The 13,720-nt window shown below is 30.4% G+C and overlaps 1 protein-coding gene and 1 long non-coding RNA gene across 4 annotated transcripts; one reads left to right on the plus strand and one right to left on the minus strand.

Annotated features, from left to right (window-relative positions):
• Positions 1-3,965: 3,965 nt before the first annotated feature.
• LOC117133687 lies at positions 3,966-9,521 on the plus strand. Its single transcript, XR_004457629.1, has 2 exons — positions 3,966-8,226; positions 8,447-9,521. It is a non-coding gene; the product is annotated as an uncharacterized LOC117133687 (long non-coding RNA).
• LOC103863887 lies at positions 7,960-10,417 on the minus strand. Of its 3 annotated transcripts, XM_033290481.1 has the most exons (5): positions 10,358-10,417; positions 10,188-10,271; positions 10,035-10,118; positions 9,735-9,951; positions 7,986-9,458 (listed from the first exon to the last, which is right to left on the minus strand). In XM_033290481.1, the coding sequence occupies exons 1-5, from the start codon at positions 10,400-10,402 to the stop codon at positions 9,451-9,453; spliced, it is 438 nt and encodes a 145-aa protein (XP_033146372.1). In that variant the 5' UTR covers positions 10,403-10,417; the 3' UTR covers positions 7,986-9,450. The 3 variants fall into 3 exon arrangements, with proteins under 3 accessions (XP_033146371.1, XP_033146370.1, XP_033146372.1); XM_033290480.1 differs by lacking the exons at positions 10,035-10,118; positions 10,188-10,271; positions 10,358-10,417 and adding an exon at positions 9,570-9,651 and having other exon boundaries at positions 7,960-8,901; positions 9,032-9,458; positions 9,735-9,877; XM_033290479.1 differs by lacking the exons at positions 10,035-10,118; positions 10,188-10,271; positions 10,358-10,417 and adding an exon at positions 9,570-9,651 and having other exon boundaries at positions 7,960-8,901; positions 9,021-9,458; positions 9,735-9,877.
• Positions 10,418-13,720: the final 3,303 nt, after the last annotated feature.

Here is a 13,720-nt window from a genome sequence, read left to right on the forward strand (position 1 = left end):
CAAAATCACTATACACTAAAACATTCAAGCGTTTAGGGTTTAGGGTTTTAGTCGTTTTTTATTTAGAGTTTAGGATTTATCCAAGGGTTTAGGGTTTACCCAAGGGTTTAGGGTTTACCCAAGGGTTTAGGGTTTACCCAAGGGTTTAGGGTTTACCCAAGGGTTTAGAGTTTAGGATTTAGGGTTTAGAGATTAGGATTTAGGGTTTAGTGTTTTGTTGACAACATTAAAAATATTTTTTTTTTAATTCTTTTTTCTGTAACTATTATCTTTTTTTACTTTTTTATTTTAAAAACATAATATAATTTGAGAATATTTTGTTTCCTTTTTAAAAAGATATCGAATTTGAAATAATGAAATCCTATTGGTTGGTGAACCTAGAGTAGTTGTGTAATTACTCTTACATAGTAACTTTAGTTGGTCTTACAATAAACCATAACGCTAAATTCAATCAATTTTGGGTACTAAATAAAACTTCCTGAAACCACATTTTTTATCAAAAATTTAAAGCAAAAACTCTGAAACATAGGGGCAAATTATTGGGATACGGTCGACTTAAAAAATTTAGAGAAAAGCATATGATACGAAAACTTACTCTACTATCCAATAAGACAATTTCAAATTTTCAATGGCTGCCATCACGAAGTATGTTAGTAAGATATCTTTATTGTTTGTATAGAGTATATGAGTAATAAACAGTCCTTACAATTTTGTTTAAGTAGAAGTCTTAAGAAGACCTAGAATACATGTGATTTTTAACCTTTAATAAATTCGAAGATATATGTAGTGGATGTACAATATGTGGAGAATATTGACTTCCCCCTATTTATGCCTTACAAAACAGAATAAGGAAAAGATGTGGTAGAAGGAACTCAAGTTTTACCAGAAGATTAAACTAGATGAGTAGAAAAGAGATGATAAGTGAACGTCGAAGAAGATTGATGAGTTATAAGGAATAGGTATAACCGTAAGGCATATGGGAATGCCAAGGTTGTTAAGATATAAGATGATGTATCAATACATAAAGTGTGAAGTCGTGGTACAAGAGTACTCAGTTGGTGAATCAAGCTTGGTATAGACGGACCTGTTGAATCCTCGGTTGATGGGCATAAGAAAGAAATCAAAAAGCAATAGAACCAGACTTGGTAATGGAAAACATAGGAGAGATTAAGTTGTTCAGAAGATTATGAAGAGGGTCTTAGATAGATCAGGAGTGTATAGAATACTGTAAGGAAAATCAATCTTGGAATGGGTGAGTGTGTGTATTTGAGAGTAGCACCCTTGGTCTGATTCATGTTAGCGTGATTGATTGTGCATGTTCTTGTTTGATTGTTGCGCAGTTAATCACATTAACATTCACCAGAGTCGAGATGTTACCTTCACGTATGGCACATCACCTAATGTTCCACATTTTCATGTTGTTGTTATGAGGGAAAGCCAATTAGAAAAGTTTCAGAAGTGATAGTCTTCAGAGCTACTCGTGATTGTTAGAAAAGTATCCAGACCGCAGTTGACAAGAGTTGTGTAGCAGTAATTAATTTGTTTCTTCCTCAAAGTGTTTGCTCAGAAAAGAAATGATTGATTGTAAGAGTTGGGGATCCGACAATCAGTTGTTTAAACATAGGCAGTGAAGATAAGTTCAGAGCAGATATCCATAATCTTTGCAGAATCTCCAGTGTTCATTAAAGTGTGTACATCTATGTTATGAGAATTCGGGGACAAATTCTTTTGAGGGGGGAAGAATGTAAAGACCCTCACGAGCAGATAGGATTTTGGTCGAGAAAAATCCTGCTCGACCATTTCGCAGTTGGTTCGACCATAATTAAAATAAAAATCGAGCCAGTAAATTAATCTCTCGACGGGGCAGCCTTATGGTCGAAAGACCATCTCATGATGGTTCTGGTCGATTGTTAATTATTATTGTCGATTTTTATTCATGATGGGCAAATTTATTCAGAGCAGGACGAGATTCGAAGGATAAAAAATATTTAGTCGAAACAATCCGAAAAATATCGACAAAACTCTTAAAATTATTTCTGAACAGTCATATGCCTTGCACCTTCTAGCCTACTTGCTTCCTCAGTAATTAGGTTACATGACATGCACCTACTTGCTTACCTGCTTGCTCATTAGAAGTCCCATGCTAGTCACAAACTGTTTGCTTCAGCTGCTTGTATCTTTCTTCATGGAAGGGAAATGTTCAGCTGCTTGTGTTGCTTGGTGTGCTGAAGCATGTCACCAGCTGTCTAACCTCATCTTTGTCTTTTGTGGAAGCAAACCCTCACTGAAGCAACTCCTTATGATATAAAATACCCTCTTCTCTCCTCTGGACGTCCTGAAACAGATAGAAAACTAGAGAAAAGTTCAGAGAGAAAGAGAGAAAAATCTGTTAGAAAAATTAGTTGAAAAATTCAGAAAAAAATCAGGGAAGAGAAGTGAGCTTGGACGACCCTTTCTCACCATCTTGTGACTTTAATCAGTGAGTATCTGTGTGGTAAAGAGTTGGAGATTTGGTTTCCTGAAGTTGAGAATCACCCATGTTCTCCAGCCTTTGATTTTAATCGGTAAAGATGTAAGTTGTTGTGTGGATCAGTTTTATGTGAGCATTTCGGTTGGATTGACTGCGATTCAGCTTTGTTTTGATTGAGTCCGACCTTTTCTTGATGTGGTACTGATCAGGTTTGGCGTGGCTTCATCTTAAGGTGGAGTATCAGTTGAGTTCAGACAGTGTTTGATTTGAACCGGTAAACTGTTTTACCTTTTGATCCAGATCAGTTTAGATTGTAACCAGCTGGCTGAGATGTTGTTCTTCCTCTCTGGATTAATTTCTTAATCCCTTGTGTGGATTTATATTAGTTCAGTTCATGGTCCCCTAGCATCTAGAAACTTAACTGAAACGATTTATGTTTGAACCGAACTGAAGCTGTCTTGAACTTGCCTTTGTAGTTGTCCTGAATCTTGAACTGTGGGGTTGAACCGGACTGATTAACCTTTTTTCCAACCGTTCTGTTATTGGTACAGATGGTCAAGGATAGTGTTCGGATCAGCCGGATCCTTGTGGTGGTTTTAAATCGAGAATATTTCGGAAGTCGAGTGTGATTAGCTTGAGCTCGAGTATAGTCTTTCTTAGCCAATCTCATGGATTTAAAGGTGAGTCTAGATAGATGGTTGATCAATACTAAATGTAGATGATTGATAGGCTTTGTCTCTTGAGCAAATATTGAATTGGTGAGGTGTTTACTTAGTGTAAACTCTTAATAAATATTTATGAATGTTCGTAGAGGTTTATTCCGAACTTAAGTACTTGTTCTCAAGTACTAATATATTATATTATTAAATATATGAGTATAAATCATGTGAAGTCTTACTGTATACTCACTCTCCCGAAGTTTCCGTATTACCGTGAATTGTTCCTACGATATGGAACAAGGTCACGAAGACACGATGATGGAGTCGCACCCTGGAGGCTGTGTAACTGCATGCAGCGTTAGATGTTCGATCTTGGAATATCTAATGGAGATGATGGTTATATTTATTTCCCCTCTAGGCTCGGTTAGCCTTGGTGGTTTTCCGGGTTTAGTCTATATATAATTATTATATGTATGAATGAATGGCGGGTGTCGTGGAGATGATGTTTAAGATAAGATTCACATCGATGGAATGATAGACCTTATATATGTATTTTTATTAGTTATGGAATATATTTCCACTGCATACATATGAAGTTGATTGCTTGAGATATTATTAATATATGTTGGGGTGAGGGACTAGGTTCACTGCGTAAACTAGTTACTCATGACTCATTTGTGATGCAGGTAACCAGTAGACGAGAGATCTTACTCTAGGACGGGAAGGAACATCATTAGCTAGCGGTAGTTTTATTATCCTTGCAAAGTCGTTTTGATATTTCTTATGTATAAGATTTATTGACTGAAAACCTCGAGGTTAATTTATAACAAATTTTGTAAGATGCTTTAGATTGATATATAAAGAATGTTTTTTTTTAAAGTACAGGTTCCATATGATATTAGTCCTTGTCCGGACAAACTAACTATCGGGTATTACTTCTTAGGGTTGAAAAGCCTAGAGTGATATTTGATAGGAGTGTTGGTGTTCTTTGGTTGTTGATCTAAGGCGATCGGAAGTATTTTGAGAACCTAGGATCAATCATCGAGGAACATCAACCGTGTCATTTCCAGACATCTACGATTGGGGGTTTCACAGACACACATCGCCTCCTCATCACCACAAACACGCCCGCTTCTAAATACGTCAAAGATTTGTAAGTCTCCAAGAAAAACTTCAATCCTTCGAAAGAAATTCTCATTTTTCATTTATGATTCATTTTCTAATACTGTTTCTTTATATGTTTCTCACAAATTACAAAAATTCATATTTGCAAAAGTAGGACAAAAATCTGAAATGGACAAGATGGTTAAAAAAAATCTCACACATCCTTAAAAAATCTACATGGACCAAAGAGAGGAAAATAACCATTTTACCTTTATGATGGCTCAATATGGACCATTAGATCAGATCATGTGTCCTTTATAATATTAATTATTATTAGAATGCAAAAAGATATATAAAAGAGAACTCTAATTTTTATAATCAGAAAATATAATTGTTAGCTTAAACACATTCCGCGTAGGATGTGGATTATCATCTAGTAACTATTGTTAGAACCGTAAGCAATTAATGGGAAAAAATAGTTTGACTCTATCATTTTAGTATTATTTCAATTCCTCATTTAATTTTGATACCATTTTTCCTTTAGTCATCCCCTAAACATTACCACAATTATTTTGAAATAAAAATGATGACATTACACACTAACAATGATAACATATCTTGAAGTTAATTGTGACATGGATATTTACATTTAACGTTGATTTATATTTTTGATAAAATTTTAAAATATAGTAATAACTCATAGATCATCATTAATATAATAATAAATAATATAATAGTAGAAATAGAAATATGGTAATATTTTATAATTTTTGAAATATTGTTTAATTGTATTTTTTATAATTATATTTTTATTACTAAAAATATTCTTCAAAATTTTATGCAGTTTTTTAAATAGTAATTTTCTAATCCCAATACCATAAAAAAATTTTAACATCGAGGAATTTAAGAAATATTAATTTTTTTACGTTTCGATAGTTATATACCTAACAAAATTTTCTCTTAATTTTAAAGAATTTGATTTAATATATTTTAACCAAAATATAAATTAAAAAATCTTTACAAATCATAATTCTAAACATATATATATTATTAAACATAAATGTTTCGAAAATTATTGTTTATATTTTATAAAATTAATATTGTAAGAAAATAGTAAAATATAAAATTTAAAACAAATTTATTTTTGAATATGATTCAAATTTTGAAACTTTTATTTCTGCACATGGTAATGGTTCATGGGGAATTGCCACTAATACCACTTTCCTAATACCACTTTTCAACTTTACATTTTTCAAATTTACCATTAAAATTTTAATGGCTAAAGTACCATTATACCCCTAACTAATTAAACCTAAGACTAACTCTTCTCTCCTACATCTCACGATAATTAAATCTCATCATCTCAGATTCAAATCGGCGACGGATTCCGGCGATGACGAGTTGTCCGGCGAGATCCGACGACGGTGCAGAGTTGTCCGGCGAGATCCGACGAAGCTATGGCGAGATTCAACGAAGTTACGAATAGAACCGATGAAGCTACGGCGAAATCATACGAAGCTGCGGCGAGATCCGACGAAGCTACGGCGAGATCCGCTGAAACTACGGTGAGATCCGACGAAGCTACGGCGAGATCCGACAAAGCTACGGTGAAATCCGATTACTTTGCAAAGGCTTTGAAATCCGACAAATCTACGGTGAAAGCTACGGTGAAATCCGATTACTTTGCAAAGGCTCCCATGGGTGAAGATGTTCAACGAGTCTTCTAATTTGTTCATTTTCATCGATGTGAGCCCCAGCTTTGCTTTGATTTTCAAATTAAAAAAAATAGTCTCAGTCTTTGATTTGATTCTCTCCAATCATCTCATCTCTTCTTACAGGTTCCCTTGTCTCATATTCCACTGATTCCACTTCTTTCATTTGAGATCTTGGTGTTTCTCACATTCCTTTTCACATCCACAAGAGTTAAGGTAAGTAGTAATATTTATAAAACTAAACCTTGAAATGAGTTTGTTTGATTCTGATCACAAGCATGGTCTATGTACAGTCTACAGAGAGGGTGAGACAATATATCCCTTGTTGAAGGACGTGGCTCTTTCACCAGATATGCCAGGAGGAAGCAACGCAATGAAACAAATGTTCACTTTTGCCTTGAGATCAGCTAGAAAGGTATTGTTACAGGAAATCATGTTTTAGCGGAGGAAGCTACATCAATGGCTATCTGGTGTGTACTATAATTTATAAAAGCTTATAAATAATTATAAACTCTTATTAATGGATACAATTTTATAAGATGTTATAAATAATACACAAAAGAGGTTCTTCCAGTTTTTATTAGGAACGATCTCCAAGTGGCCTCCTTTATGAGCACACATAAAGAAAGTGGAGTACTTCTTCATTTTTGTGCAACAATTTCTGAGGTTAACTCTTTGGTCATGTTTTATTATAAGGCTTTGTTATTTACTTCGACACAATCATTAGCTTCGTGTTTTTATATTGCAAAAATACATGTACACACTCTCTTTGATTGTGCGAAACAAGGTTGTCTATGGTAATGCCCTTGAGATATTTAGAACTCCTTTTACATTTTCATAAATACTTAAAAAATTATTGTATAGAAATTATTGAGTTCATGTTTTTATGTTGCAAATGGAAAGGCTTAGATCACAATTAATTATGTCAAACATGATACATCCACAAAATGAAGTTTCTAGTACTCAAGACTTTCTCATTGCTGGAAGTAGCAAAATCTTTGAGGTGTTTATTACAATTTAATACTTTCAAGGACTTATAAAATAATAGTCAAAACTTATTCATTTAATGTTTGAGATTTTATTACATTGTTTACATTTATGAAGACTTAGAAAATAATTGTACAATTTTATTAGTTTCATGCTTTTATGTTGCAGATAGAAATACAAAGTCACCACTGATAGTACCAAATATGATAGAACCCGAGATGAAGTTTTTAGTACACAAATTTGTCTATTCCTGAAAATAGTAATATTCTTGAGGCATGAAGAAACAAATTATTTATAAGTGTATATAAACAATTTATAAAGGCATGAAGAAATTAATGATAAGTCTTTATAAAGGTTTATAAAAAATTTATAAAGTCCATCCAATTCTGCAAAATCAATAAGCCTTTATAAATTGTTTATATACTCTTACAAATAATTTATAAACATTTATAAATGATTTTCAAATTTTATAAATGATTTACAAACTTTACAAACTGTTCTTTCATAAACTTCATCTTGGGGTTCTATCAGGGTTTACAAACACTATAAGGGTTTATAAAACATTCACATACCCTTTATAAGAGGTTTATAGACTCTTTAATTCTTTACAAATTATTAATAAGTCATTATAAATGGTTTCTAAACTTTATAAAAACTTTTATGAACTTAATAAATGTTTTATAAACCCTTATAAATTATTTACATACCTTTATAAACCTTATAAATTATTTTACAAACCTTATAAATTGTCTTATAAGCCTTTATAAATGGTTATAGACTCTTATAAATGATTTAAACACCTTCTAACTGATTTATTTTATAAACATTTTAAAACGGTTTATAGACTTTAAAAACCTCTTTATAAGCCTTTATAAATGGTTTATATACTCTTACAAATAATTTATAAACATTTATAAATGATTTTCAAATTTTATAGATGATTTACAAACTTTAGAAACTGTTCTTTCATAAACTTCATCTCGGGGTTCTATCAGGGTTTACAAACTTTATAAGGGTTTATAAAACATTCACATATCATTATTTTTGTATATAATATTTGTAAACTGATTTAGAAGCCTTTATAAATTATTTTTTTATAGATTTATAAGTCTTTATAACTTTTAAATTCCCCTTTATATATCCTCGTATTGGTGTTTACATATCATTATTTTTGTATATAATATTTGTAAACTGATTTAGAAGCCTTTATAAATTACTTTTTTATAGATTTATAAGTCTTTATAACCTTTAAATACGCCTTTATATATCCTAAACTCGATTGATTTTACAAGAGGTAAAAAACCAGTTTTGTTTTTTATCTTATATAAATTTATATGCCCTTATACATTATTTTATACAGATTTATAAATTATTTTGGTTGTTTATACAACTTTATAAACCTGAATTCTTTTTTGTTTTATGAACTGATGAGCTTTTGAAAAAAACGATTTATAAATCTTTATAACTTTTAAATACTCCTTTATATATCTTAAACTCATTTGATTTCACAAGAGGTAAAAAAACCAGTTTTAATAAGGTCTTATAAAGCTACTAAGATATAACTTTTGTAATAAACCATTTTGTTTTTATTTTATAAGAGGTTATAAACTATTTGTAATAATGTGTTATAAAGCTACTGAAATACAAATTTACCATTGAACTTTCTAAATTTAAGCAAAGCCATAAATCCAAGTCATAAACTCATAATACTCATAATACTCAGAACAAACAAAGTTTACCAAACACGCATAAAACAGATAGTTGTTCACACATAACAATAAGCAAGCGATAAAGTTTTTGTTCATTCCCACATTAGTATTCATTGTAATTCCGAGAAGATATCAACCGCCAACTTTTCTCGGATGATTGCAATTTTTTCTTCACTCAGCTTTGTCAAGTCCACTATACGCATTGCATGGCACTCTATCAGCTTCAATGCATAAACTCCACTGTCTTCTATTTTAAGAACCTTAAACAAAAATGTTTTAGTAATATATTAGCAGATAAATTATAATATAAGTTATTTGATCTTAAGAACCTCGATACAAATCTAACATGAAGATTTATAAGCAGTTATAAAGATGTTACCTGTGGGAAACCTTCAGATACAATTTTTATCGAGAACTTGCGTGTATCCATGCTGACATCTTTGAAGAAGTTGCGAATCATGAATGGGAGAGCCATCGCATATGCATTAACGTAAGGGACCAAACTCGCATCTGTGAACTTCATTGCTGCACAATTGAATGCTGTGATACTTCTCTTCTCCAAGTTGACTACAACTCCAAGCCAATATTTCTCTGCTACTGCAATGGCCGAATAGAGAAAATTGATATTTTTCTCTATGTTGTACTTATCAAAACCTGTTCCAAATTGGAAACTTTTCTTGTCATCTAAAAACTCATCATAAAGCTCATCTATTTCTTCAAGAAACTTCACTCCAACAACTAAGGCAGTTTTGTTCAGAAACAAATCTGGATTGTTTATCTGTCTCAGTTTCAGCATCTCAAAACCTGCTTCAATATGCTGAAACAAAAAAAAACAAATATTCAGAAAAGCGATCATATAGTTTTATAAAGAAGATTAATATAAATTTATAAGGGATTATAAAGAATTTTTGTTCAAATATAGCCTAACCGTTTTTGAAAGCTTTTTTCCCGGTGTTTCAATATCTGAAAACCACTTTGCGGTTACTATCTCTTGATTGATTCTCAGTTTCCTACATTGTACACTCATACTTATTATATAGGTATCTAGTTTCACCTCATGAAATATATAGTTTTTTATAAAATAAAATCTTACTTTTTTTGTTTGACATTTTCCATTCTCTCATCTTTTCTTTTCTTGTTTTATCAACTGGCTCAAAAGGATGGATAATCGGATGTTTCTTCCTTGCTCCTGTAAACGGTGGCTGTGTATGAATGGATCGTATTTGACCTCTTTCACTTCTTCTTAGTGGAACATTATATGTATCAGTTTTAATCTTCTTTTGAAGTGGAGGCTCAATATCTTCGTTTACCTACAGACAAAAAAAATTAGTTTTTGCAAAGGGTTATTATGTCTATAAAATAAATCAATATTCATAAAGTTTGGAAAACAAACCTGGCTGTCTTGTTGTACCAATCTCTTTTTAATTTTCATTAGAGTTTGGAAATCAGGAATCTCACAAACATCTCTCATAAGAACCTGATTCATGCAAATTGTTTAAGAGGCCTTTATCGATCATGAAATATTTTATAAAGCTTTATAAAATACCTCATTTGTACCCTTTCCACTACGACTTTCTTGGGAAAGGAGATCAAACTTAGGAGACATAAATGTTGGAGTAGGCGATGTAACCTGCAAACAAAATATTTGAAAATTAGATGTTTATGATATATACATTAAACTTTACAAGGCCTTATAAAACTATATTAATTTTGTACCCTTGTATCAAAGTTATGAGTATTGAATGTTGGAGTAGGCGACATAACCTACAAAAGAAATAAGAAATTCAATTTGCCAAGCACTAAATCAAAAAATTTATAAACCTTTATATCCTAGTTTAGATTCATACCTGCGATGTTTGTTTCAAGCAACTTTCTGATTCAAGTTTTTCTGTGTCTTCGTCTTGAGTGATTTTTTGTGTAGTCTCATTTTCCCCAAGTATATTCTCTTCTTCCCTTAGATGATATGTACCAGATTTTGCTTCTTCATCACATATCTCTTCTTCACTTTCATCATCTTGTGCACTTTTTTTATCACCAGAGTTTGCTTCTTCATCAATTGTATCTTCTTCATTTTCATTAGCTTGTGCACTTCTTCTATCACCAGAACTAGCTCCATTCTCACAATCTTCTTTGTTTGGTGAACCGTCATTAAACTTCAAAAAAGTGAAATCGTTAGAGAGAGAATAACACGTGAAATTTGATAAATAATTGGTAAAATTCAATTGCTTACCTTAACTCCTAAAGTATTCTGGATCACTAATACTCGCTTATCCAAATTACGAACCATTTGGATAAGCTTATCAAGTTTCTCGCTGTCAGACATGGAATGATCTTCATCTTTCTTTTCCTTTTCATCTTTTTTTTCCTCTTCATCTTCGCTATGGTTCAGATCTTCACCATGATCTCCATCTTTGTCGTTTGTGTTGCGCTTTTGACCTATATCTTCTGTTGCAACAAACATATCCACAAAACCTTGCACCCAATCGTTTCTCTTCATTTTGTATCCTTGTTGAACTAGTTTCACAACACTGTGAAAGTCAGCATCTTCTATATGTGTTGCCCCCACCAAATGTTTGTATTCCTCACCCAATCCAATCACTGTGTTAACCTCAACCTGTAGAATAAATAAAACAAATCTCTGTAAGCCTCATATATATAAATTTATAAGTCCTTATAAAACTATATTTACAATCCTTTATATATAAACGTCACATTTACAATCCCTACAAGACACCGATTTGTGGACCTTTTCAAGGAGTCTCTACAAATCCATTTTTCAAACTATACAATACAAATATATTTATAGATGTTTATAAAACTCACATTGTTTTTCTTCTCCAGCTCTAACACTTCAGTTATTGTCGGAGTGCTTGTTGAGTCCCAATGTAGACACAATGGATCTGAAGAAGAGGATGTCTCGCATGGTTTTACCAAAGATTTACCAAGCACATTCACTGATGACATTGCCCACAAATTTATGGCTAGCGTAAAACCCTTCACTTCATAACTATCTTCTGCCCAGGAACTTACACTCAAACTTTTTACACTTCTCATCAAGATTTTATAAGCAATTTTACCCCAAGCCACCTTGGGTAAGCGATAGTTCATATAACGCATCAACCTGTCTTTTGGGATTTTAGAACTCGGGTTTTCTGCCATAATTACCGCTTCTGTGATTATTGCTGTTCCAAGGGATACTCTTTCTAGTGTTTCCATTCTTCGTGCCTTCTCTCTAAACATTTCTTAGTTGTATAAAAATCTAAAAGAAATAAAATAATTAATTTCCTTTTTAAAAGTCTAAATAAAATATAAATGTAAATGTAATCGTATTTTTATTATAATTAACTAACTTTATTTTTTTTAATAATTTTGTGTTAAAAAATATAAACCAAAACTAACATCAAATATTTCAACTGATATGATTGTGATATGTGTCAATTAAAAAATTAGATTGTGAATGTTTCAATAAAAACTTCCATTATGTGAAAATAACTTTTTTTTTCTTAAAATCTTAAATAAAAGAGATTTATAAAAGAAAATTCTTTTATAATCTTAACCAATCCAAAAATTTTCCTTTTTTAATCGTGACTAGAGAGAATTGTAAAATTTTATTTAATAGTAATTTTTACTTTTAAAATTTAATGATAAACATGAGAGTAACAATTATTCAATTTACAAGAAAAATTGTAAAAATATTACTGATTTTGAAAATTGCAACTTTTAAAATAGTTAATATTAACAGGAAATAGTTATTTGATAGAAATTTTATTTTTTAAATCCTAGACAAAATATAATAGTAAAATTTTATGTAATATTAATTTCCTTTTATTAAATCCTATAAAACTGTAAACGAATTTGTTTTTCCTTTTTTATAAAAAATCCTAAACAAAAGAAATTTTTATATAATTATTAAGTCCTAACAAAAAAAAGAATTGTAAAACTTTATTTGATATTATTTTTAAAAGAGTGTTTGATGACGAACATGATACTAAAAATTATTTAATTAACAAAAAAGTGTAAAATTAGTATTGATACGAATTGTAAAAATAGCAATTTTAAAAAATATTTATTAATAACTAAAAGTAATTATTTGATAGCAATAATGTTTTTATGAAATTCTAAAGAGAAGATAATTGTAATAGGTTATATGACAGTAATTTACTTTTTCTAAAATCTTAAACAAAATTATAAGAGAGTATTTAATATTTTTTTTTAAATTGTAAATAAAAAGGATATTTATAAAATAGAATGTTTTCATTTTTAAAAAAAGCCTAGCAAAATAAATTTTTTTAAAGACTTATTTAATAAAACATTAAATTAGTACATAATAATATGTATAATGTTGTCATTGATTTGATTAGTGTATTTAACTTTCATTTATTTTTTACTTTTCATTTCCTATTTCAAATTGTGTTCAGTTTAAATGTTTAAGTATATTATTTTTTCTAATCCTTAATATAAAGTTTATAACAACTCATCTATGCACCATGATTATAAAATACAAATATTAACTTGAATTTATGTGTGAAAACATTTTAATTATAAAATAAATCTCAAACAACATATGCAAGAAACAATCATAATACCATAATAAAATGATTTATTATTTTATGGTTTTTATTAAATTAAAACATCAAACAAAAACCCGTTGCAACGGGCTCAAGAAATATTGATAAAGCAGAAACTATTTACATTAGAAATAATCACGAAAGATATAACTTCACATTTGCAAAATTTGATGATTGGCTCCTCTCATCGATGCATATAAATCTTCTTCTTCACCCGATCATTATTATCCTTTTAAGCTACATCCTTCAAAAATACAAACATGATGTTCAAAAAAGCTTAGCGGACAGTGGTCAACACAGCGTCTAGAACTATCGAGCGATCGTCGACATTATTATTTAAAGTTTTAAACGGTCTAATCAATTATAAATTATAGTAATATATTCAATATATACAATGTTTATATTAAATATTATTATCTATTAATGATAAAATTCTTATTATTTTATCTTCATAAGAATCTATGATATAATATATTAATTATCATAATTTTTGATCAATAAATTATAAATT

Source organism: Brassica rapa, chromosome A04 (assembly GCF_000309985.2).
Source record: "Brassica rapa cultivar Chiifu-401-42 chromosome A04, CAAS_Brap_v3.01, whole genome shotgun sequence".
Taxonomy (NCBI): Eukaryota; Viridiplantae; Streptophyta; class Magnoliopsida; order Brassicales; family Brassicaceae; genus Brassica; species Brassica rapa.